The sequence below is a fragment of the Oncorhynchus keta genome, chromosome 36 (assembly GCF_023373465.1).
Source record: "Oncorhynchus keta strain PuntledgeMale-10-30-2019 chromosome 36, Oket_V2, whole genome shotgun sequence".
Lineage (NCBI taxonomy): Eukaryota > Metazoa > Chordata > Actinopteri > Salmoniformes > Salmonidae > Oncorhynchus > Oncorhynchus keta.
This window is the reverse complement of record NC_068456.1, coordinates 12,903,557-12,931,074: the sequence shown is the minus strand read 5'-3', so window position 1 is coordinate 12,931,074 and position 27,518 is coordinate 12,903,557. Positions and strand designations below refer to the sequence as shown.

Here is a 27,518-nt window from a genome sequence, read left to right as displayed (position 1 = left end):
CTTGCAAATTCATCTTCTGCACATCACTCCAGTGTCAATGCTAAATTGTAATTATTTGGCACCTATGGCCTATTTATTGCCTTAACTCCCTAATCTTAATACATTTGCACACACTGAATATAGATGTTTCTATTGTGTTATTGACTATTCAGGTCAAAAGTCACTTTCTGTGCACTTCTATAGTGAGCAAATATGTATGTTAGATGTCATTCAATTCAAAAGGGGTTCTGTCAAAAAGTGATTGAATTTAAATGGGAATACCCATACACAAAATAAAGCTCCGCAAGTCACTGCCTCGCTTTCTAAGTGAGGCTGGAATGGGGCAGGATTCACACAGAAACACACAAGCAGTGGGATTTGCAGTGTGTGTTGGTGCGGGTTGTAGGCGGATGATGTGTGAGCATCTCATGAGAGGCGACATGGACACAGAGGGCATCAATCTCCCGCTGGTGCCAGTGACTACGTCACCAAAATACCATAAATTCTGCAGCTGCACGGAATACCGTTACCATCCAATCGCTCTCAGCAGGAAGGGGGAGGTAGAGACAAGGAGAGATAAGTTGAGAGAGAGAGCAGCAAGGGGAGATGGACTGGAGCACTGATGCATTCTCTAAAACATCAGAATCTCAACCACCCAGAGACAAGAGAGACACTCTTTGCATACTGTATATTAAAAACAAGGCCTATAGACTAAGCCTTTATCTTACAATCGGCTTACAATGGTTTTAGTGGTTTTGGGGTGAACAATATATTATGGTTTACTTTGAAAAAGAAACTTGGAGGACCATGGCTATGCAAACAGTTTAACCAAGGGGTGGTTAATCCCAGGTACTTTCTAGAGTTGGGAAGGTCAGAGACCAACGGAGATTCCTATTTTGCCATGTGGGTTGGTTAAAGTTTAAACGGCTTTTCTCAACAGTGCTCACAACTGCTTCTGACACACATGAGAAGACGGGGAACGCCTTGGATTTATTCACGCCACTTCTCATCGGAGCTGGGAGAGCGTGGTATTGGCTGGCAGTCTTCTAGCCGTGGGCATGGCAGGGTCAACACCACTGAGACAGATTGGGCCTTCAAACACTGGTGCCTAACTGGTGCAGTCTATTTGGGCATCAGTCATTAAAATAATCTGCATATCATCAACAGCCTGTCACCCCGATGTCGAGCCCTTGCAGGAAATAGGGCTAACTATCATGACAGGAAAAGACTAAAAAATGACGGGTGAGAGGAAGAAAGAAACAGGCGAGAGGGAGGTGAGCAAACCAAACGCAATTAATTAAGGAGAACGAGATCAAAACAGTAGAATGTGGCAGTGGAGCCAAGACATGATGACCTGAAATGTCTCCTGGCTGGAACAACCAATAAGCAATTCAGAGACGTCATCCAAAAAGCCACAAGGCAAGGGGAAGGCATCTTATATACTCTATTACAAACTTTACTCAGAAATCACACAAAGAGCAGGTTGAAATATTACATCAAGCTAAGTGTGATGTTGAAATACGACACTCCAGACAGAGTTGAGAAACTCAGTCAAGGGTTAGCTGCATACATAATGCATGTGCGACTACAATTTAAAGTGGAAAGCCTTTGCTGGTCCACAAAACAGAACTACAAGCATTAAGAAAACAGCACCCTCTGAGTATCCCAGCCATGTTATCTATGCCTACACTGTTATTGTCAATGTAACAACATACCAGCCATTTGTATTTTTAGCGCTGTCATTTTGATAGGGAGACGTTGTGGGTGATTAACATTGACGGGAAACACAGAAAACGAGACCCCAGAGTTGACGCATGTCTACCTTGTGAAAGTTATAATTCAACATCTCCCCTTTCCATATGTGACAAAGTTTAGCGGTACTGTCACTTTATCCAATTTAGACGTGCTGAGGAAGTTAAATGACATGGAAAACGAAGGGATCCAGCACAGCTCAACATTTTCTATTTAATGGGCCATTAGGTTGCAAGCTATTCTTGGAATGGAGCTTTTTAGGATATTAAAGAGAATAGGATGAAGTTCATGGTTGGGTGCAAGTGTGTGTGGGATTGTACGATACTTCCGCCAAAGATGTCAACGAACACAACATAAAAAACATAAAATACATGGAAATAGTTCTAAAATTAATGTTATATTTCTAATAAGATTGCATAGTGAATATGGCAATATGGCAACATTTTCTTGTTTCATGTTTTACACAAATATTCCATTATTAATCTCCAAGTGGCCTTCGATTTGGCATTATTGAACACGTCACAAGGAGTGTCACTCCCAACTAGTGGCAGGGGTCGGCTCAGGATTCAGCAGTGGGCTGCATCATCTGTTTGTTGAACCAAACCCAACGCAGTGACATGTTTCATCTAAAGCAGCCACATATCCCCCCTATGTGGCTCCGGGTTTGGAATGAGATAAGAAACCAAGGAAAAGAGAATGAGTCCGCAAACACAAGAGGCCTGCACTTCTGGGAAGGAGGGAAGGGATGGAGAGAGGGAGCGATGCTGCCACTGCCACCGCCCGCCTTTGTGTACTTGATAAATTAGTGTTCGCACAACACTGCCAGATAAGAGTGCTGTTGGCGACCACTCCTCTTCTACCACTGACGCTGTTGGCGGCTTCAATACAAGAGGAACAAGCCAAGTCCACCCTGCCCCTTTTCTCCTGTTCCCCGTCTCCTGCTCCTCCTACTGTAAACCAGCACTAAGTGAAATGTGTCAGATAGGATGCTGGGTTCTGCACATGTGACATAGCAATATTTGATCCTGTATTTTAAGCCATATCCAGAAATGAGGATTGCAAAAAGAAAAAAAAAAAAAGAAAAAGCTTTTGTCGGTTTATTTACGCATTGTCATTTTAATGACTATACCTACATGTACATATTACCTTGAATATAACCGGTGCCCCCGCACAATGACTGTACCGGTAGCCCCAGTATATAGCCTCGCGATTGTTATTTTCCTGCTGCTCTTTAATTACGTGTTACTTTTATTTCTCATTTCTTGGGGGGGGGGTATTTCTCTCAAAACGGAATTGTTGATTAAGGGCTTGAAAGTAAGCATTTCACTGTTGTAATCGGGGCATGTGAACGGTAAAATTTGATGGTGTTGCTGGACCATCTGACAAAAAGGTGACAGTTTGATGAAAATGCTTTAAAAGGTTAAAATAAAAGCTTACAATTCAGGCATGTCATAATTGCGCAAAAAACAGGGCCCTAGAAAGAGATTCGTCAAGTACGGGGAGGTAAGTGGGAATAAGAAGCGCGAGAGAGGCTAAAATGCCAAGCACACAGGCAGAGGTTCACCTACGTAGCCTGGCTGCGGTTCCCCAGAAGTGGCAGCAGCCTGGCACAGGGGACCATGTGGACAAACAGGGCTGGCTGGACAACTGGGGTTTTGGCTCCGATAGAGGGGGAGGTAGTAAAACTGTAGTAAACAGTGGTGGTGGTCGGGGGGGGGGGGGTAGTTACATATCTCAATATTATTCTGGACGACTTATCGATACTTTGACTCCAAATATTTGTTTTTTTTGTTGCTTGGTAGCGTTAGTCGTCTGTACCTGCACCAAAACTCTGGTATTTTTCCATCCTTTAGCTTGTTCTTCATCTTTCTTTAAATAGTGAGTCAACATGTTTGAAGCTGGAAACAGCAGATTTTTTATGGAATATCTTCATAGGTGTACAGAGGCCCATTATCAGCAACAATCACTCACTCACTCCTGTGTTCCAATGGCACGTTGTGTTAGCTAATCCAAGTTTATAATTTTAAAAGGCTAATTGATCATTAGAAATCCCCTTTGCAATTATGTTAGCACAGCTGAAAACTGTTGTTCAGATTAAAGAAGCAATAAAACAGGCCTTCTTCAGAGTTGAGTATCTGGAGCACCATCATTTGTGGGTTCGATTACAGGCTCAAAATGGCCAGAAACAAAGTACTTTCTTCTGAAACTCGTCAGTCTATTCCTGTTCTGAGAAATGAAGGCTGTTTCATGTGAGAAATTGCCAAGAAACTGAAGATCTTTTACAATGCTGTGTACTACTCCCTTCACAGAACAGTGCAAACTGGCTCTAACCAGAATAGAAAGAGGAGTGGGAGGGCCTGGTGCACAGCTGAGCAAGAGGACAAGTACATCTAGTTTGAGTGTCTAGTTTGAGAAACAGATGCCTCACAAGTCCTTAACTGGCAGCTTCAATAAATAGTACCCGCAAAACACCAGTAGCAATGTCAACAGTGAAGAGGTGACTCCGGGATGCTGGCCTTCTAGGCAGAGTTACAAAGAAAAAGCCATATCAGACTGGTTAATAAAAAGAAAATATTAAGATGGGAAAAAGAACAGACACTGGACAGAAGAACTCTGCCTGGAAGGCCAGCATCCCGGAGTCGCCTCTTCACTGTTGACGTTGAGACTGGTGTTTTGCGGGTATTATTTAATTAAACAAATAAGATCGCGGCAAAGGGTAATGGGGGAGGACGTCAATGCCTCGTGGAAATTTTGCTTCTTTAAATATAATTTTGTTGAGTCAGCAAAAACTTAAATCAGCGATGTTTATGCTACACACCACTTTGCAGGGAATCCTTGGTCTATCTCTGCGATTACATTGAGTCGTCTACACAGAAGTAAATAGGCTGCCACTGTCATTGTGTGTCACTGCTGGGGCCAGTGACATGTTACTAAGCCAGGGGACATGTTTCCATTCCATTTCAGCTCATCATGGAAGAAAACAGCAGGTGACCAAACAAAACTTAGAGGGCAATAAAGCAATAACAGAACTCATCGTAAGGTCCCACCACGAACACAGAGCAGCATGGTAGATCGCTAGCATGTGGCACAACAAATCCAAAAACCAACGTAGGGTTCGGAGTCTTGAAGGACATATAGTTAAATCAAATTCAAGGTTTTATGAATGACTGGTGCAGAAGAGTAGTATACACACCCTTCTATACATTGAAGAGAGGAGTCTCCCTTGCCTTAAACCTATGGAATACATGCAATAGTTATCACAACACATCTCAACGTTCCGCAGGAAAATAAACACATTATTTAAACCAGATGTCCCTTTAACGGGATGTTCTGATCACTGAAGTCATTAACCAGACAATAACCTGCCATCTACTCATTTACAAAACAAAGGTAGAAGCATGTTCCACTATTGGCACACACGTTACAAAGGGGCACAGGATAGCGAAGGCAGTAGGTTAAATACCAATGTTCGTTCCATTATGCAATTAGGAAAACACGGTTGTCAAAGCGCTTTCATGTGACAGATGAAGTTTGAAATATTGGAAGAGGGGAGATCTAATATGCAACAACTAACATGGGTTGATAATATGACTAGGATTGTGCCTTTGGCTACTGGACAATGAAAGAAAGTTGATATAAAATAATTGCCTCCACAGATATGGTCTGATTTTGGCTCGGCTACTTTGAAGCAAGGTAAGACATGCCTCATAATATGAAGTAAAACGTTCAGGTTTCAAACAAAACGTTTTGAAAAACGCACACTGCCTCCAGCTCATTGCAAAGTGACGTGTGACGCAGTGACAAAGCCTGCCTTCCGTTGCCTATGCATTTGCTGTTTGAGATGCCGCAGCAGCAGCTCTTGCTATCCGACAGATTTTCCATTTCCTCTCAAAGGCTCCGTATGTTGTAGGCCTACGCATGTGTTAAATAAGATACATAACGAATATACTGTACACGGGCCAACTTAATTCCACTAAATTATGCAAACTAACCTATAGACCGATGAGCATGACCAGTCAAATGTATTTCCATCGACTGATATTTCCATCAATGAATAGGTTCAAATGCATTATTTTGCAATGGGATTTTTCCTTCTTCTCCCAGACAGACAATAGGTCTTTATCAGCTGTTCTATTTATTTCTCTCGTCCAAAAGCTGTCTAGCATGCAAACTAGAGCATAATATAAGGCCCGTATTCACTGACGCCATTCTGCTTGAAATAAGTTGGACCGGGAACGAGTGAGAAATGATTCAAAGCAATTACCAGTCCCAAATAAGTGGGCCCTACCGCGTGCAGAAATGCTGCTGACGTGGTAAAATCAGTTGGTAATGACTTACATTTCTCATAGAGGAAAAATAGACCTTTCCCAAACATCAGTGTACAGACAGCCCAGAGAACCTGCTTATGCAACCATTTGATTGTGGTAATGTCTCGACCCAGAGGGGCATCATTTTCATATGTTCGGAGAAGCAATAAGAGCTTCAAATGGTGCGAGGGTATGGAAAACTTATTCACCCTGGGTCCCAAAAGTCTCATTATTCTCATGCCATTTTTCACCACTATTATTCATTATCATCATCATCATCATTAGTATGGTAATCTCTACCCAATTCTATAATATATAGTCATATTTAGTGGTACTTCATTGCTTGTTGGCTTCCACAGATATTAATCCCCAAAATTGGTAAAGCCTTGTGAGCTGGTAATAAACTTCAAATCCAACCATCAACCATGTAATCAGTGAGGTCATATGTCCCTTTAGTTTCCAAGACTATACAGTACTCTACAATAAGCCAGCTATCCTTGAGCTGCGTAAACTTTGTGAACTCCAACATGACCACAGTGGCATATGGGTGGTTGAAGAAACGGTGTGTAAATAAATGTTTTTAAAAATTCGGACATTCGAACCCCTGTCATATTTGCCAGCCCCTCCATTTGAACTAACCCAAAAATCACATTGCCTTCTACCTCCTGCATTACTCTCCTTCCAATTCAGAGCCCTGCTATCCCCGTAGAGGAGCAGGCCTTCTCCCTGTAATTAGAGCTGACAAGTCCAGGACTGACGCTTGGTATTTCATAGTGAGGGGGAGTCGGCGGGATCCACACCTCCACAGTGAAAAGAGGGATTTAAAAAGGGCACCTGTAAAGAAAAGGACACCCCTGTGATGTAAATTAGTGTACAGGAGTGCAAATGGGGCACGTCAGAAAAACATGTGCTGTGCTTTCAGCGCATGTTTTGACGTTTAAAAAAAAAAAAATCATTTTGGATATTAATCCCATTTTTCCCCCCTCTCCCCCAATCTGTTTGACGCTCTCCCTATTATTTTCCCAATCTGTCTTCCGTCCATGGGGAGGGAGCAGCGATGCGCATGGTGGCAGACCTGATGAGAAAAGAAAGTGTGCTTTCGCTGGGCAGGTTGAGGCGGGCTGTGTCAGAGCCCAGGAGATCCCTCAGCTCTGGACACTTAGGGAGACGACGGGGAGTGTGCCAGAGTGGACTGAGACTGACAGGCAGGGCACAACACAGGAGAGATGAGAGGATGAGCAAATGTCAAACAAAGGGAAGTGAAGAGGAATACCAACCATGAGATCTGCCAGGGAGAGGGGCCTAAAGGCTGATCTGCTGCTTTGAATTGATTCTTTAATCTTGAGAACATTTTTTAACTAAGCAAGTTTCTGAAAAACTTTGAGAATATTGGTTTCTTGTTTGTCAAGTAGGCATATCTACACCAGGGAATGAAACAATTTGGGATGGTGGATACATCTTAGGGACAAATTCAATGGAGACAAAAAGCCATAATCAAGTTAAGTTGTTTGTTTCTAATCAAGACAAATCTGAACCGTAACAAATCTTCCCCAGTCCCCTTGAGAACAAGTCGTTCCTCTGGGTGCAACAAAACACCAGGGATCCTAATCATTTTACCACAGTTGTAATTTGACTCATGGAATTGGAGTCGTTACGGTTCCCAGGCAACCAATTTGGAGATGCTGTAGAATTTGCCCTGCTGATAATTGCCAGTAATTGTCGTGTTATTCCCCGGCATTGGAGTGATTGGTATATGTGGATCCTAATGATCAGTGAGGTGTTCATCCATTCATCACTGTTTGAGGCATTCCTCTCATGGAATGTTTGAGTGTTGACCATCCACTAAAGCTGGTCAAACATTCGCCGCAAAGCCAGGAAGCAAGGGCTGAGGAGAGTTCTACCATTGGCTCGAAAGTGTACACTGAACGATAAGGGTTCAGGTTAATAGAAATTTAGGAGTGGGGCTATCAGTGATCTGGTGCCAAAAAAAGGCAAACAACAAATAAACTGGTTCATACAACAAGATGTAAGCCAATGTAGCATTAATCCACTCAAATGTAAGCCTCAGTTGATCTATTCAGATCAGGTAGCAATTTCAACATTGCTGCAAACAGCACGACCAATCAATACTGCGCTCTGGTGCAAGCTCAGTAATGTCTAGGTAATGACAGTTAGAAATTCCCTGCTGCCCCAACAAAACTGCTGAGAACAGGATATGACATTCATAGGTCTTCATAAAACCTGCCATGCACTTTGTTTACCGTTAATGTGCATAAAATCAAGTGAAGTGACGTTAACCAGGTTAGTATTGAGTCGTCCCTGGGAGTGGATTGTGGCGAGGGAGCGTGGGTGAGGTCTATCACCCCCTTCCTCTCGTCTCTGCCTCAGCGCCCTATGAGAGGGCAGCTGGAAGCGTAACGGTTGGGGCTCTGAGTCACCAGTGCCAACCTCCTAACCAGGTCTCCCTTCTTCCTAGGAGGCAAAAGGAAGTTATGGAGCAGCTGTATCTACAGTGGTGTCCTTGCCAACCCCCATCAAAATCCCATTACTGAGCTCTCTGTGGACCAGGTTTCTGAGGAGTACTGGAATGTGCCCTACGTAAAGTAGAGCACTGTGCTGCTAAAACTGTGCAAGCGTACATGTATGTTACACTAGCGGTACGATCTTTTTGCAAAGCAGAGAAATCCTTTAGGTAAGTAGTGGACCGTCATGGTCATGGCTTGCTAAGACCACATTCCAAAAAGGCTTGTTTGAAATGTGGATCTGAACATGGGTCTGATCATGCTGTTTAATCAGCTTCTTGATATGCCACACCTGTCAGTTGGATGACAAAGGGGAAATGCTCACTAAGAGGCATGAAAACAAATTTGTGCACAACATATTTTGAGAAGTAAACTTTTTGTGCGTATGGACTAATTCTGTGAGCTTTTATTTCAACACCTTACATGTTCGTTTATATGATTGTTCAGTGTATATAGTATCAGAAAGAGCATATTCTACATTTGCTTCTATGACACTGACCTTTGTCAAGAAACTCAATTCAAGAGGTGAAGCTCGATTTTGAAATATCACTTCTTCCAAGAACATCCCCGCTGTTAATGTGTTCAGTACATTACCACTTGCGGGGCAGCATTGCTCTGGATACTAAGCAAAGACAAGTAACATAATAAGCTTAAAATATGCTAGGCTGAAAGACCAGGCAGTTCTAGTGTTAAAAATACGTAGTGTACCTTCACAGACAAACATGCCATAGCCGAGGTACTTTCAAGGGTAGCCTATATGACTGTGGTAGTTATAACTTAATTGCCCGGCCCAAGCGGTCACACAGTGCCTTCAGAAAGTATTCACACCCCATGACTTTTTCCACATTTTGTTTTGTTACAAAGTGGGATTAAAATGGACTGAAAAGTCATTTTTTGTCAACGATCGACACAAAATCCTCTCAAAGTGGAAGACTGAGTTTTTTATTTTTTTAAATAAATATATATTTTTTTACAAACGTTACAAATATATCTTGATTAGATAAGTATTCAACCCACTGAGTAAATACATATACACTGCTCAAAAAAATAAAGGGAACACTAAAATAACACATCCTAGATCTGAATGAATGAAATATTCTTATTAAATACTTTTTTCTTTACATAGTTGAATGTGCTGACAACAAAATCACACACAAATTATCAATGGAAATCCAATTTATCAACCCATGGAGGTCTGGATTTGGAGTCACACTACAGGCTGGTCCAACTTTGATGTAATGTCCTTAAAACAAGTCAAAATGAGGCTCAGTTGTGTGTGTGGCCTCCACGTGCCTGTTTGACCTCCCTACAACGCCTGGGCATGCTCCTGATGAGGTGGCGGATGGTCTCCTGAGGGACCTCCTCCCAGACCTGGACTAAAGCATCCGCCAACTCCTGGACAGTCTGTGGTGCAATGTGGCGTTGGTGGATGGAGTGAGACATGATGTCCCAGATGTGCTCAATTGGATTCAGGTCTGGGGAACGGGTGGTCCATAGCATCAATGCCTTCCTCTTGCAGGAACTACTGACACACTCCAGCCACATGAGGTCTAGCATTGTCTTGCATTAGGAGGAACCCAGGGCCAACCAGCATATGGTCTCACAAGGGGTCTGAGGATCTCATCTCGGTACCTAATGGCAGTCAGGCTACCTCTGGCGAGCACATGGAGGGCTGTGCGGCACCCCAAAGAAATGCCACCCCACACCATGACTGACCCACCGCCAAACCGGTCATGCTGGAGGATGTTGCAGGCAGCAGAACGTTCTCCACGGCGTCTCCAGACTCTCTCACGTCTGTCACGTGCTCAGTGTGAACCTGCTTTCATCTGTGAAGAGCACAGGGCGCTGCTGGGTTGTTGCCCTCCTACGGCCTCCTCCACGTCTCCTGATGTACTGGCCTGTCTCCTGGTAGCGCCTCCATGCTCTGGACACTACGCTGACAGACACAGCAAACCTTCTTGCCACAGCTCGCATTGATGTTCCATCCTGGATGAGCTGCACGACCTGAGCCACTTGTGTGGGTTGTAGACTCAGTCTCATGCTACCACTAGAGTGAAAGCACCGCCAGCATTCAAAAGTGACCAAAACATCAGCCAGGAAGCATAGGAACTGAGAAGTGGTCTGGTCACCACCTGTAGAACCACTCATTTATTGGGGGTGTCTTGCTAAATGCCTATAATTTCCACCTGCTGTCTATTCCATTTGCACAACAGCATGTGAAATTTATTGTCAATCAGTGTTGCTTCCTTAGTGGACAGTTTGATTTCACAGAAGTGTGATTGACTTGGAGTTACATTGTGTTGTTTAAGTGTTCCCTTTATTTTTTTGAGCAGTGTACAATCAATTTTGCAGAATGTGTTGACAGGCACTCGCTATAGGCAGCATGCATGTTGAGTTTGAAAAAGTCACTGCAAAATATAAAAACCATTCTGCCCACACCTCAACAGAAATGTTTTGAAAATTGCCGTCGCTCTTTCAGAAACTGTCATGGCCTAATGACCATAGTTCCAAATTATACAGCAAACAAAGAGCGTTATTGTCACCATGTCAATGGGAGGCACTTTTCAGGCGGCGTTTTAATACTTGTTAGCGCTCGCACAATTTTGCGACAGGTTTGATTTATAACAGGAAAGGTGTATGTATGGCTCGCACCAAGTTTACAAGACTCAATATTTTTTCCCGTGCACAGACTTCTCTGAAATGGCGCAAATGTTATGAGGGCCGACATCTTTCTACAGCCTTTCACCTCTTAGCCACCTATTCCTTTCCTCCCCCTCCTCTTCCACACCTCTCCCTTCGCAGGTATGATAGTCGAGCTATGCTTGACAAAGGGAGACATTCTGCCACCGTGCAGCATTGAGGAAGGGGTCACTTCACCCCCGTCCCCACTTTACTCTCTCGCTCCCCTCTTTTTTTCTGTTGGTGCTCAACCAGCCCCCACAGCAGAAGAGGAGGAGATGGCAGAAAGAGTCCCTCCTCCCTCCCTCCCTCCCTCCTGCCGCCACAGCCACCAGGACCTGGCCTCTTTCCCTCTGCTTGGTTATGCAATGCACGGCTCTCCCACGGCACGTCTTGCACAGGGGACCCACCACAACACAGCTGCCACCAGCTGCAGACCCACACAGCAACAGCTACGCAGCAGCACTCCGGCTTTCCAGCTCTCCGGTTGTTCACAAACAGCTCTGGGATTTTACTGGCTCTTTGGAATAACACTTGCTGTGGCGTGGGCTGTCTGTAGTATCAGTCGATTGTTCTACAGCGGACTGGAGGCGCGGTAGTAGTTGCCGCAAGCACTAGCTGCTCCAGAGTAACCATGCGCGGCTGTAGCTCCGGGTTTCAGCGGCAGGCGAGAGAGAAGCGCCTCTGAAAGGCACTAATTGCTCTGCTCCAGAAAGAGGGAAGCAAGGAAGGACGGAAGGAGAGAAGAAGGGGTGGGGGCGTGTACATTTGTCACAGAGACTGGGGCTCTCTCTTTGAGCTGCTAAGAGGGTCAAAGAGCCAACAAGAGCCGAGGAGGAAGAGGGGGGCTGTGGTGGAATTGGAGAGAGTGGGGCAGTAGGATGGGGAGAGTAGTGGGGAGGGGGAGCGTAAGAAGCCCCCTAGTGCTTCAGCTTTGGTTGTGGAGACACGAGGAATAAAATAACAAAAGCAAAAAGAAGACAATACCGCAACCAAAACCAAGCAGTATATAACCAAGGGGGTGGCGCAGAGGACTGGAGAATTCATCCGGGCAAGAAGGGGGTGGTTTTCAGAGAGCAGTGTCTGCGTACAGTGCCGCACACCAAGACGCAGTTTGGAGCACGGATCTCCTTTTCTTTTCCTTACCACATATTCCTCTTTCTGTGACGCTGGGAGCGTGGGTACCCAGCCAGCTTCCCCCTGTCCCCCCCCCCAAATGCAGGCTCCTGTTTGTGGCCATGCTTCTCCGCTGAGGACCCAAAAGCATGCTGGATGTCACCCAGCTCCTCACACGCCTTAGGGTAAGACACCTTTTTCACCCCTCATCTCTTCTCTTTCAATTATGTCTCTTTTCTGAAATATGGTAGGATCTGCCTGTTTCAGAGGGGGCTGCTTATTGTTGACGCTGGTGATGTTTTGGCTGTATGCTCTGCGCTGCCTGCTTCTCAGCACTGGCTGGCTGTGGCATGGTTTACCTGCTTGTAGATTTCCCTGGAGGGCTGGCACTAGCCAGAGCCCCTGTCCTCTCCCTTCATACTGCTCAGTAGGGACATCATGCTCAGGAAATCAACTTAGACGGAGGGGAGGGGAGAGAATCATGAACCACCTTCGGGGAAAAAGAGGGTGGATTGTAAGGGGCTCATTAAAACCATGATCCAGTGTTACTGAACATTTGCGGAGGTTAAACATTTTCAATGCGGATAGACCGTAAGGGATGCCAAATATTAGGAATCTATTGCGGTGGGCAGAGCAACAGCTACGGCAGGTAATAAACAGTGGCATTTGCAGTTAAATCTCCATTGTGCTGTGCATGTCTATTGTTTTGTTCGATCACCATTGATTTCTTCTTGAGGATTCTGTTGGCTAGGCTAGCCGAGGGCTTTTTGGTTCAGTTTTCCCCAGGGTGTCGTATAAAGCACATGGAGGAGAGGACTAGTGGGGAGGGGAGTTGGATGCATCATAGCAGTGCAGCATTAAACTGCAACATCTAAATTCATTCCCATTGTCTGTGTTCACTCCGGATTATGGGCTTGCGTTCTGTTTCTCTTATCTAATGTTCATTTCTCTGTATGTGCCTCCATGTCAGGTGGGCTGCCTCTGTCTCGCTCTCCCCCTCTGCAGATAAGTGCCAGCAGCACCCTTGCCAGGTTGGGCGAGCGTCATGGCCATGGGCCCAACGGTCATCACTATTGAGGAGGTGCGGGCGCTAGAGAGCAAGGAGGAGCAGGAGGAGTCCATCTTGGCGCTGCTGGGAATCGTTGGCACCTTCCTTAACCTCTTCGTCATTGTCTTTGTTTACATCTACACCGTTGTGTGAGCCAAGCCAGAGTGGGAGTGATCCCCAAACGACAAGGCACAAACCAAGCTTCCATCTAACCCCAACAAACGTATACTGGATTTTACATGCCAAGCTCCTACTCCCTCTAACTAGGTATTAGTTATAAAAAAGGTGCAAACGACAAGATATTAAAATAGGAGGGGGGAGCAGTTTCCTCACACAGAGATTGAGGGTGGACAGTTCCGTGGGAGATGGCGTCTCACAGCCATGAACCAGAGAGATAATAGTGAGCTGGTGGACACATCAGGACCATGGCTGTGCTGGATCCAGGAGGGGGCGATAGAAAGGGTTGGGCTGCAGGCCAGCACAGCCTGGGGGGAACTAACTTCACCTTGGACTCATTAGAATGAGGGAAACGGACAGTGTTACCGACCAATCTCCTTTGTCAAGTGGATTTTTAAAAAACAGACAAAGGAATATTGACGTCACTGGTCCGGATGGTTTCAGGGGCATGGCGTGGTGCTGTAATGTACTGTGCTGCTTGCCGTCAGATAGGCTACACACACCAAAGTGTTAGTCACCGCTTCTCATGATATGAGACATCACAACAGAGAGATACACCATCTCTCTGTCTATTTCATCTCCACAAGAACTGATCTGCAAAGAGAGCAGAAGGAGTGGAAATGACAATTACACATTTAAATTCAAATCGACCACCTGGAGATCTGCAATAAAAAGGCAAGTGGGAGAGAGAGAGATTTTTTTACAAAAAGGAGAGTTTGCTGTGGTGATTAAATCATCCGCAGGTGTGGAAAGTAACTTGTGGGCACTGGCAAAAAGCTCCATTCCGCAATTACTAATACATAAGGCCAGACTTAATCTTTTCACTCTTTCTGCATCTCTTTCCACGTTCTGTTCAGTTATTTTGATGTAGGCTATTTGTTCATGTTGATTTCAGGGTAGTGTCAGCGATTCAGTTTCTGTATAAAAATCAAAGCTTTTATAAACACACGAATAAACTAAACTCTAGATGTACTGTGCAATAGGGAACATTTTTACAATAAAATGAGAATATATGAATTAGACTCAAGCCTCATCTATGATGGATTCTGTGGGAGAATGTAGGCATAAGCAAAAGCATGTGCTTATGTGAGATACAATGCATTGATGCCAGTAAGAGACATAATATGGTGAAGAAGTACATCATGTCTTCATGCTTAGAGCATGTTCCAGGACTTAGCTTTATCACGATTCTGAGCTTATTCAAATATCACCAAAAAGGTCAGGGTGGCATGCTCCCAGTCACATGCAACATGGGGGAAATCATTTAACCTCCACTAGCATGTGTATCCTGCATTCTAACGAGAAAGGTTGAGCGTGGGTCAGATCTGCTCGGTTTCAGACGTGTCGACTGCCATCTGGAACGCACATCACAACATTTTAATTGTCAGTTGCACCTACCTGCATGCGGTGTGTGTGTGTGTGTGTACACGCGTGAATGAGCACATTGTGTCTGAATCAATATGGACAAGGACATACAAGATGAATAAAGCAGCTAGTAATACAGCATAAGTAACTACACAAGAAGTGAACAAATCACATGGTTGGAAAACAACATGTTACAAAACCAAACTGCGTGCTGTAATCAGACTGGCAGTAGACTGGCCTTACTGAAGAGCTCAGTGACTTTCAACGTGGCACCGTCATAGGATGCCACCTTTCCAACAAATCACTTAGTCAAATTTCTGCTCTGCTTGAGCTGCCCCGGTCAACTGTAAGTGCTGTTATTGTGAAGTAGAAATGTCTAGGAGCAACAACGGCTCAGCCGCAAAGTGGTAGGCCACACAAGCTCACAGAATAGGACCGCCGAGAGCTGAAGCGCGTAATAATCGTCTGTCCTTGGTTGCAACACTCACTACAGAGTATCTCTGGAAGCAGCGTCAACACAAGAACTTCTCTGAGAGCATCATGAAACGGGTTTCCATGGCTGAGCAGCTGCACACAAGCCTAAGATCACCATGCGCAATGCCAAACGTTGGCTGGAATGATGTAGAGCTCGCGGACATTGGACTCTGGAGTAGTGGAAAAACGCGTTCTCTGGAGTGACGAACGCTTCACCATCTGTCAGTCGAATGACGAATCTGGGTTTGGCGGATGCCAAGACAACACTACCTGCCCGAATGTATAGTGCCAAATGTAAAGTTTGGTGGAGAAGGAATAACGGTCTGTTTCGGGCTAGGCCCCTTAGTTCCAGAAATTTTAACGCCACAGCATACAATGACATTCTAGACAATTCTGTGCTTCCAACTTTGTGGCAACAGTTTGGGGAAGGTCCTTTCCTGTTCCAGCATGACAATGCCCCTGTGCACAAAGTGAGGTCCATACAGAAATGGTTTGCCGAGATCAGTGTGGAAGAACTTGACTGGCTTGCACAGAGCCCTGACCTCAACCTTATCGAACATGTTTTGAATGAATTGGAACCCCGACTGTGAGCCAGACCTAATCGCCCAACATCAGAGCCCGACCTCACGAATGCTCGTGGCTGAATGGAAGCAAGTCCCTGCAACAATGTTCCAACATCTAGTGAAAAGCTTCCCAGAAGAGTGGAGGCTCATGACAGCAAAAGGGGGACCATCTCCATATTAATGCCGATGATTTTGGAATGAGATGTTCGACGAGCAGGTATCCACATAGTTTTGATAATGTACGTACTGTTTAATAATCTGTTAAAAGAATGGTCCAAGGCACTGTATCCCAGTGCAAGAGGCGTCACTGCAGTACCTGGTTCGAATGCAGGCTGCATCACATCTGGCCGTGAGTGGGAGTCCCATAGGGCCGCGCACAATTGGCCCAGCGTCGTCCGGGTTTGGCCGTCATTGTAAATAAGAATTTGTTCTAGACTGCCTTGCCTAGTTAAATAAAGGTTATATAAAATAAATGCGTACCATTTAACAAGCTGTTTAAAAGCATTGACTACATGCATACTGTTGAACAAGCTGTTCCTAACACACAACGCACATACTCAAGGATGGAAGTGAAGGGGAGAAGGGTTATGTTTGAGGGTAGGAGGGGAGCGAGCCAGGGGAGAAAGGACATTTTCAATTAAAATAAATGAGTTTCGCAGTGACATTAAAAGGTATTACCTCTCACTAATGGCTTAACATCCTGTGATGGAGTGCGTGGCGGCTGCGTAATGCGTCCCAAAAGGATTGCCAAGACACCGATGACTAATGTGGAACAATACGCAAGCAGCGCGGCCGAGCTGGGAGATTAGCAGGAGGAATGAGTGCGGCCTGAGGCGGGTAGTCGGACTGAGGGTTAGAGGGAGGGAGGGAGGGAACAGGGGCCACGCTAAACAATGGGACACAACAGGGTTTCCCCTCGGTGCCTCTTAGGAGTGCAGGGGCAGGCTGGGCTAAGATATACATCAAGGCAGCTATTAGGCATCACACTGAGGATGAAGAGGATGAATGAAGACAAACAGCAGTGTGGTGTAGTAGCCTTAATGATGCGTTTAATGTAAACTAGTATGGTATCCCTTTTATAATGCTAGTTGCAAGGCTTTTAATGTAGCGACACTGGATGAATGGTGCATGGAATGAGAACGGGTTTGGACTGCAGCCTTATCTTAAAATATTTCATAAAAAGACTGACGTGTGTGGGTTTGGTGTCATTCATGATGCAAAGTTATCTGCACTTTTCGGAAAACACCACACAATCCAAGCGGCAAGGATCTAGGCCAACATTCCAAGGAATTTCATGACTCTTTCTACGTGCATACTGGAGGGGAAAAAATGCAAAGGCTTTGAAGGTAAATGGTATACAAAGTGAAAGCAGTGCATTATGTAGGAATGAGATGGAGGTTTATAACAGTTGATCCTGGCCTATGAGGCAGAGTAGAACATCATCCCCGTGTCACCAGGGCAACACTCCTACTGAATACCAAGTCTGCCTCTGTCTCACACACACACACACCACACACACCTCCCAGGGCTGCTTGCCCCCTACCTTGCTCTTAATGCTTTTTGATAGGAACACCCCATCCCCCCACTCCTCAGTACAGCAAGTTATTAAAAAAGAGACACGGCAGGACTGCTCTTAGGTCTCTTCCCACTTTTTCATTACCAGCGGGCCCCTTGACATTTATTGACAGCTCATGGCTCTGAGGGCTGGCGCCGACACAACAGAGTGAGATGAGCCCTTGGCTTCCATCAGCGCTCACACACTGAACTGACTTAACTGACCATATTGCACAGTTGATAAATCACTAAAAACACAATTTGTAATTAAATTGGGTGTTAAAATGTGTCAATTGATTTGTCCATTTTAAAAAGGCAAATGTTTCTTTGCTTTTTGTCATCATAATGGAGTTTAGGTTTGTGGGTTTGGCAGGGGGCCTGGACACAGCTGAATATGAGAGAACATTTTAGAGGCCCCTATCTTGGTTGTACATTACACAGCACATTTCCAGTGTGTGACAATACATTTTATTTTTACAATTTTTGCATCAGAGAATTTTGTAGTTTTTCAGCTGAGAGAATATTTAGTTTAAAAGCAAATTCCCTGTAATTCTACATATTCTGCCATGGAGCTAAGAGAATGTTGCCGTTTTAAAGCTAATTTCCTACAATTATATGCAATTTGCCATGGCTAAGGCTGTGTCATTATGCTCAAAAATAAAATATATACTGTTAACATTGTTTTTTGAATGCTCTACTGTCTAGCTTTTATTTGTGATTTTAGTTCTCACAGACTATATTATATTTTTAAAAAGTATATAGGTCCATTATCTTTCCTACATACTTTATATCTGGTAGTTGTTTAAATTTATACTGAATGGATTTTTCCATCCGGAAGAATAAAACAAATCTCTGCCGCCTAGGAGGCCCGCCCGAGAACTTCAATGGCAGAAAAACTCCTGACATTACAACACAGGAGAAAGGAGTGTGACAATGAAGAAGGAAGCAGTAAACTTTTACTTAATAGCAGGCAGCCACGGCTGCATGTTTGCACACCACGCGTGACCGTGTCTGAGACATTTACCAGATAATGAGGACCAATTACAATACTCATCTCTTTATCGGTTTGTTATTTAATTATGAGACCAGGGGCGCTTTAAATTCACACCAGCACACAGACGCTCCTGTGAATACACACACACTAACAGCGTCGGACAAAGAGGCAGTTGCGGCTATATACACACAGAGCTATGAGCTGCCACCACCTGATATGCAACACAAAGCAAGTCCTCGTGAATGGAGGCTACGTTGATATCGGCCAACCTGCCAATTTTAGTTCAGAACAAACAGCTTGAGAAGCTTAAGAATTTTGGGGGGGTGAGTCAACGCACATTGGTGAAATAAAACATGCTAATAATCTGTCCATAGAACACTAATGTATCCTGTGATGGGGTCGTTAGAAGTCGTGTATTTGTAGAAACAACACAATGAAAAGGTTTGTTCAAGGTTCTTTTATTTCCTTGGCAGTGTACCAACTTTCCATTTTATTCCTGGCAATAGCAGAAGGTCCGTGGAGCAACATTTTTCTGTTTCTATTCATTAATGACTGGACAAAATCAAGCATCCATTAAAATGTCCACAACATGTGGACAGAACCACTGATTCCACTATCCCCAAAAGAGAAAAAATATATTATACTCTCTCACAGACCGTGGAAAGCCTAAACGTGTGGGGGATTGGTTGGGTGGACTGAACACTCCTATTAAGAGGGGTTTGGGATGTATCCTCACTGAGGTTATCAGCCAACTGAAAGAACACAAGCCTGCATGCCCCTCTGGAAACCTGAAGCTGAAGAGACAGAAAACCTAGTCAGAGCAATGGACCGAGCCAACATCTAGCTCAGGTGATCAGTTAACTCTGGGTCAGCCCTCGCCCCCCAGGGACTGGGGATTACCTTCGCAGATTACCACCGTATCCTGCCTTCACAGAAAGCCCATCACACCCCAATTACATCACAGAGTACTGACTCCCCACAGACAGTACTGTAGAATTATGATGGTACATGTTTGGAATCATAATGACCTTGACTCAACTTCTCTATAACTATACTTGAGAGATAAAGGGTTCTCAGAACAAATTCTAACAAAGATGCCCGTTGTATATTCAAAAATATCAAATAAAATGGTTCAATATAGATTAGAGAATAAGTTATCGAGAATGAGTTCCTATCTTCAAAAGAATGAATCCATTTGCCACACAATAATTACCACCTAACTAAGTCACAAGTAACCTATTCAAATTAGACAGTATATGTTCTGTCGCATGAAAAGACAGAATTATAAGTGGATGGGTATTTTGAAAGCATGGATTCATATAACTGAAATTGCTTGGAGAGCGTCAACCACCACAGAAGCAATAGCTATTGATAGACTGTAAATTACTTTATATTACTGTTTTATATCTTTACTGTTTTATATAATTATATCCTCTAAGCATGAATAGATTGTTTTTATATACTCTCCGATATTGAAAGTAGTGTTATGTTAAAGTTGTGGGTTCGAGCAGTGCCATTATTTAGTGGACTGCGGTGGACTATAGGAATGTCTACTCCCAGGAACTCAAGACCTCTCCTGACTGATATGAAGTCCTGTGATACGCACAGAGAGATCATTGGTAATGAGTACTGAAGTACATCTTTGTGGAAGGGAGGGAGTGAGAGCCACGGGTGTAGGTGTCGTATGTATGCATTCAGCTGATAAATCTTCACTGAGCAAACACTTGAAACATCCCTTGGAATTTCAGGGCTCTTTTGAATGATAAATATATGTATTGTATATTGAGATATCAGTCTTCTCATCACCATGTCAGAGGAAGATACTGCAGCTCCATCTGCTGTCTCATCAAGCAATGATCAACTCACACACACATCTAGCTCTCACTGCAATTTACCAGGTAGCCTAGAAGCAGAAAGGACAAAGCAATGCGCATAAGATGACCACCTCATCCAATAGCCTACTACGTTTCCCGTAACATCTGATCCTGACACTGTCTTTTACTTCTACTCGACAACAAAAGCTGGTCGCTCATTATTTTCCAATAAAAGGTTCATTACATTGTCTGAGACCAGGAGAAGCTATTGAGAAATGCAGCACTGGAATAGAAAGTAAAGGGCAGCATCTTTCTTCATAAGCACTGTTGATATGTTCAATCAGTCAAATAGATTGTTGTGGGATTTGCCATCGAGTTTCCCCTTCAGTTAAAGGCACAGTCATCCTTAACGGGAGTTACCATAACCTACATGGAAAGTTACAAGATGAAGACTAAAGAAGAAGAGGGTTCACTCACCGGAGTCGTTGCGTAGGTAGGAGGACATGGCTGGAATGAGGCAGGACTGGCTGAGCAGCTCCTGCAGCACTGTGGGAAGGGCGTTGCTGTTGTGGCCCCTGCTCTCCCCTGTAGGGGCCTCTCCGTGGCTCACACAGTTTGCTGGGTTGATGTAGCTGGCCAGCACCTGGCGAACAGGGGGAGAATAAGTGGAGTACACCCAATTTTAGCCAAACATATAGGCCTTTCTCTGGGGTAACTACACAGCAATGACTTGTGTAAAAGTGCATAGGTCTTCCCATTGTTAGCTAATTGACACTTTGTGCCATGTGGTAAAACCTTCAGGATGTACTACACCCAGCTAGGCCTAGAGGACTCTTACCTGTAGCAGACATGTGACATGCTCCTCCTCCAGCCTCTGCTTGGTGAGGGCCTGCTCCACGTCCCAGCCTGAGGCAGTGGAGCCTGTACCGAAACCAGTGCCCTTCGCCCAGTACAGCTGCTGCTCCTCACTGGTGCCCCCTCCATGACCACTGGACACTGTGGGCTGGGGCCAGACAGACGAGGGGAGGTGATCAGCGCCACACATGAAATCAGCAGGGGGGTAAAGTGTAGTCTACTGGTGCATTGTGATGACAACATAGGGCTGACCTAAAGATAATAGCGTTCCATAAGCTTATGAAATCAAAAGACTAAAAATGTTATTGTCAATGCAGCATGGGCTACACGTTTGGATTGAATAAGATTTCTGTTCCCCTTTTCAAAATGTCAGTCTTCACATCAAAAGTGGAATGAGAGCGCAATGCTGGTTTTCCAGGTAGAAAAATGGAACATAACTAGCCTGCCTACCCACAGTCCCAACTCCTATGCAGCCCTGCTTGTCGCAGCCATTATACACTTGAGGCCCTTCTAGTTCAGCTCAGAGCACATGCCCAGCAGCTTGAAAGGGAGATTATGTCAAATAAAAGGCAGAGGAGTCTCGGAGGGAAAGAGCATATGCTCGGACTAAACAAAGGTCGACCTGGTGCTGTGCGTATGATATTTGAACAACGAGAGTTCCCTGTGGCACAGGGAGGGAGCAGAGGGCATTATTGAATAAAGAGAACAGAGAGATGGATATGAAAGGATGTCTGAGTTAGACGAGAGGATAATGTTTCTTGAGACTGCACCTTTTCAGCTTTGACGATCATCAGGCTCGACGTGGGCGTGCCATAAAGATCTAAGGGAGAGGCCGTGGCTGACAGACAAGTGGCTAACGCTGCGCTCTCCCAGCGCATCTTTAACATCGCAGGAACGCTCCCGACGTGCACACAAGCGTTATGGGAATTTTACCGGCTAATGGAGGTGGCGTATATGTACATGCACCTCTGCCACCAGAGATCACTGTCAACTCTATCAGTCAACTGGGGCGCAATAGAGATGATTCAGCATTTCCATTGACTTTACAGTAGGTGGGATGAGACTGCTGGGATTTTGACCCGTGTGTCTTTTATTCCTTTGGTGAGTTTCTTCATTGTTCACTGGATTTTAATAGATGGCAATAGTGTGTGTTTTGTATAGGACAGTCCTGTTTGGGCCGGAGCAGGGCCCAGTCCTGACTCTCTCCCAGTGGTATAAGGGGGAGGAGTTATGCTCTCGTCATAAGAGGTTGGAGACGAATCACTGAGCCCTGGAACATCAAATCAGGGAGGAGGCTCACTTTCCCAGATAAAGAGGGATGTGTGTGTGTGTGTGTGTGTGTGTGTGTGTGTGTGTGTGTGTGTGTGTGTGTGTACTGACCGCCCGCCTACCCTGGCCCGTGTCTCCGGCCACACAAAAGCAGCACCCCTGGGCCGCCGCCTCAAGGACGGCCATTACCGCTGTGACAGGACTTTGGCCGGCGCCAAAGCAACAGGCCCCTGAGATCTGTCCTCAATTCTGACAACTCCTGAAATCCACATGGGTCTGTGGACGAGAGCACGTGTTGAAACGGTCCACAGTAACACTGGGCTGTAGTACTGTAATAGCCTAGCCCACTATATAAAGTAACATCTATAGCGGACTAGCTGGATTTAGGCCTATGAAATATATTGCGCTTGGACCCTTGTGGAGGCATTGCTGGATGCTGGTGGCGTTGAGTTCCAGTGATCAAAATCCCTATTGTGATTGATACAAGTTGATCGTCATCTCCTTTGCATCGCAGTGGTCCGAGACCGGTACAGAGTACTTTGAAAGGCAACGAGCAGGAGGTGAGTGTTGCATCAAAGCAGAAAGCTCAATAGAAGTGGAATCACTCCATTTAATGGGCATGGCAGTCAGACAGTGCATGATTCAATTCCTATTCATGATGTTCCCTTCTGCCTGGAGTTGGCAAAAATACAAAGGACACATCTCTCTTCAAAGCCAGACCTGCCTCTTATCATTCACACTAAACAATTACCCAATTTGTCAAGGGCTCAGTAGAGATATGCATAAGAGCCCCGATTAAAGCCCTGCCAGGTAGAGTAATTAATAACATGACTGATCCTCATCGCCCATCTCTCTCTGAGCGAAAGACAAAAGGAGAGTGAGAACCTCCTATCGTGTCAAGCCAAAAGCATTAGACAAGGCTGACACTATTTGTCACACAATGTTTTGTCAACCAAACCCAAATAGAGGTTTATCTTAGTGTTGGTCCATCATGAACACACAAGAGGATGCAATGGGCAAAACACACTTCCACCGACATCTGGTGACATACGAGTAGGAGTGTGTTTGAACTGTGTTTACATTCTTGCTCTATTAACACTAGAATGGCCGGGCCTCAAGACATCCCAGTTCGAGCCAATGCCTCGCCTTTGGGGCATCAAAATTCTAATTAAGCAACGAGGCCCGAGGGGGTGTGGTATATGGCCAATATACCACGGTTAGGGCTGTTCAAACGCACATCCACAACACGGAGTGCGTGGACACAAACACCAGAGGTCCCTTTTTGCTACTATAAACTGGTTACCAACATAATTAGAACAGTAAAAAGAAATGTTTTGTCATACCCGTGGTATACCAAGGCTTTCAGCCAATCAGCATTCAGGGCTTGAACTACCCAGTTTATATCAGAGTATATGAAATTATAAATAATACCACCACAAGAATGCCAAGAGTGTGAATCTGTCATCAAGGTAAAGGTTGGCTACTTTAAAAAAAACTCAAATATAAGATATATTTTGATTTGTTTAACACTAACACTTAACACTGATTTGTTACTACATGATTCCATGTGTTATTTCATAGTTTTGATGTCTTCACTGTTATTCAACAATGTAGAAAATATTACAAATAAAGAAAACCCCTGGAATGAGTAAGTGTCCAAACTTTTGAATGGGACTCTAGGGGTTTTAGAAACCTTTGAGTGTCCTCTTTTTCCATTATATAAATCAAAACATCTGACATGCATGAACCTCTGTAGGATGATTTTCAAGTCGGTAAGCTCCGTTCCTTCACAAAACATTTCCTAATATAGTCACCCATTTAGACTATTGTCAATTTAATCTTGTCTTAAGGCTACATCTATTTTTATAAGCCTGTGTGTGTGAAATAAGTTTAAAAGTCAGTCTCACAGTAATTGACCGTTAATTAACAAACACATTTAGCATCTCCTGGCTTCCACACATCTCATGGCCCACAAGCCACTGAAGCAGACTTTTGGAACATTACATTTTAATAAGTCGAATAACAGCAAATGCAGCAGTCTATGTCAATCTACTATCCCCCATAGTACAAAATATTCCAAACAGTCGGACAGTTGTGGGATGCAATAGATCCCAAATTAATAGAACCACTAGCATAAAAAATAACTTTTTGACGCAATGTGGGTGATGCAACAGATCAGAACATTTAGCTTAAAATGTTGATAAACTATAAAAGGCTATTTCGTCACCAATGTGCACATGGCAGTAGGCTATCAAAAGTGACTGCAAATGTGATTATGCATGTAATGCTTATATTATAAAAGCTGCATTTTTAATGGTGAAAATTATCTTATCCAAACTTGACTCACGAGCTGCTTATGTATGCCAGTTAGGCTCTAAACCTCTTGCTGTTTCTACCTTTTTGCCCTTTGTGCGGCTGTCTGTGCCCAATAATGTTTGTACCATGATTTGCGCTGCTACCATGTTGTGCTGCTACCATGTCGTTATGTTGTGTTGCTACCATGCTGTGTTGTCATGTGTTGCTGCCCTGCTAAAGTGGGGCAAAAAAGTATTTAGTTTGGCACCAATTGTGCAAGTTCTCCCACTTAAAAAGATGAGGCCTGTAATTTTCATCATAGGTACACTTCAACTATGACAGACAAAATTATTTTAAAAAATCCAGAAAATCACGTTGTAGGATTTTTAATGTATTTATTTGCAAATTATGGTGGAAAATAAGTATTTGGTAAATAACAAAAGTTTCTCAATACTTCGTTATATACCCTTTGTTGGCAATGACAGAGGTCAAACGTTTTCTATAAGTCTTCACAAGGTTTTCACACACTGTTGCTGGTATTTTGGCCCATTCCTCCATGCAGATCTCCTCTTGAGCAGTGATGTTTCGAGGCTGTTGCTGGGCAACACGGACTTTCAACTCCCTCCAAAGATTTTCTATGGGGTTGAGATCTGGAGACTGGCTAGGCCACTCCAGGACCTTGAAATGCTTCTTACGAAGCCACTCCTTCGTTGCCCGGGTGGTGTGTTTGGGATCATTGTCATGCTGAAAGACCCAGCCACGTTTCATCTTCAATGCCCTTGCTGATGGAAGGAGGTTTTCACTCAAAATCTCACGATACATGGCCCCATTCATTCTTTCCTTTACACGGATCAGTTGTCCTGGTCCCTTTGCAGAAAAACAGCCCCAAAGCATGATGTTTCCACCCCCGTGCTTCACAGTAGGTATGGTGTTCTTTAGATGCAACTCAGCATTATTTGTCCTCCAAACACGACGAGTTGAGTGTTGACCAAAAAGTTATATTTTGGTTTCATCTGACCATATGACCTTCTCCCAATCTTCTTCTGGATCATCCAAATGCTCTCTAGCAAACTTCAGACGGGCCTGGACATGTACTGGCTTAAGCAGGGGGACACGTCTGGCACTGCAGGATTTGAGTACCTGGCGGCGTAGTGTGTTACTGATGGTAGGCTTTGTTTCTTTGGTCCCAGCTCTCTGCAGGTCATTCACTAGGTCCCCCGAGTGGTTCTGGGATTTTTGCTCACCGTTCTTGCGATCATTTTGACCCCACGGGGTGAGATATTGCGTGGAGCCCCAGATCGAGGGAGATCATCAGTGGTCTTGTAGGTCTTCCATTTCCTAATAATTGCTCCCACAGTTGATTTCTTCAAACCAAGCTGCTTACCTATTGCAGATTCAGTCTTCCCAGCCTGGTGCAGGTCTACAATTTTGTTTCTGGTGTCCTTTGACAGCTCTTTGGTCTTGGCCATAGTGGAATTTGGAGTGTGACTGTTTGAGGTTGTGGAGGTGTGACTGAGGTTGTGTCTTTTATACTGATAACAAATTCAAACAGGTTCCATTAATACAGGTAATGAGTGGAGGACAGAGGAGCCTCTTAAAGAAGAAGTTATAGGTCTGTTGAGATCCAGAAATCTTGCTTGTTTGTAGGTGACCAAATACTTATTTTCCACCATAATTTGCAAATAAATTCATAAAAAATCCTACAATGCGATTTTCTGGACTTTTCTCTCTCATTTTGTCTGTCATAGCTGAAGTGTACCTATGATGAAAATTACAGGCCTCCCTCATCTTTTTAAGTGGAGAACTTGCACAATTGGTGGCTGACTAAATACTTTTTCCCCCCATTGTATGTTGTGGTCTCAGGTCTCTCTTTATGTAGTGTTGTCCCTCTTGTTGTGATGTGTGTTTTGGCCTATATTTATATTGTATTTATTTTTAATCCCAGGTCCCCGTCCCCGCAGGAGGCCTTTGCCTTCTGGTAGGCCATCATTGTAAATAAGAAATTGTTCTTAACTGACTTGCCTAGTTAAATAAAGGTTAATGTGCCAAATTTTAAGAAGTTATTTGGTCACTTTAGATGTGATACAAACCTTATTAAAACACCGGTCAATGGGCTAGGTTACATGAGGTGTGCGACTATGATTAGAAAAAGTCACAAAAAAAAGGCAGCATCATTCACAAGTGATACTATATCATTCACAAGTGATACTATATCATTCACAAGTGATAGTCTATTATCACCCATCAGACGATTCTTGATAAAATCTCCCCTTTACATATACTAAATAATAAATGTGCAAAATTTGATTTGATTTAGAATGGACCACTATCATGCACCTGTCTGGAAACAGGGGCAGCAAAATAGCGAATGGAGGACACTTTTACCCGTGGTTAATTTTAATGCCAACCAGGTGGGTTATACGCCTGTTGTATAGAGAGGCAATGTGCTTAATATAAGGAAAGTTGAGAAATAAATATAGTAGGCCTAGCCGATAGAAAGCTGATGGAATGCTCCTCTTTTTAGTCGAGGCCATCACTTGGTTTCCTCGCGCAACTGCATAGCCTATAGAAATGTTCCGCAACATGTATTTGGTTAGATTTTCGATTACATTTGCATTGATGTCAGAGTGATTAGATGCACAATAGAGTGCTGAGTACCAGGCAGTTAGCAAGTTTGGTAGGCTACTAATGACCATCAGCAGCATCAGAGCTTGGAGAAGCCTAATTACCGTGACTAAACGGTCACAAGGAATTT

General features: G+C 44.2%; 1 protein-coding gene across 17 annotated transcripts in view; it reads right to left on the bottom strand.

Moving 5' to 3' along the window:
• The window catches only part of birc6 (baculoviral IAP repeat containing 6), a 147,542-nt gene that overhangs the window by 39,163 nt on the left and 80,861 nt on the right, over positions 1-27,518 (bottom strand). For all 17 annotated transcript variants that reach the window (XM_035754228.2, XM_035754236.2, XM_035754241.2 and 14 more), the window contains 2 exons: positions 21,183-21,347; positions 20,822-20,987 (listed from right to left, as the gene is read on the bottom strand). In XM_035754228.2, the coding sequence (XP_035610121.1) occupies positions 20,822-20,987; positions 21,183-21,347 (331 nt within the window). The remainder of the gene's footprint in view (positions 1-20,821; positions 20,988-21,182; positions 21,348-27,518) is intronic.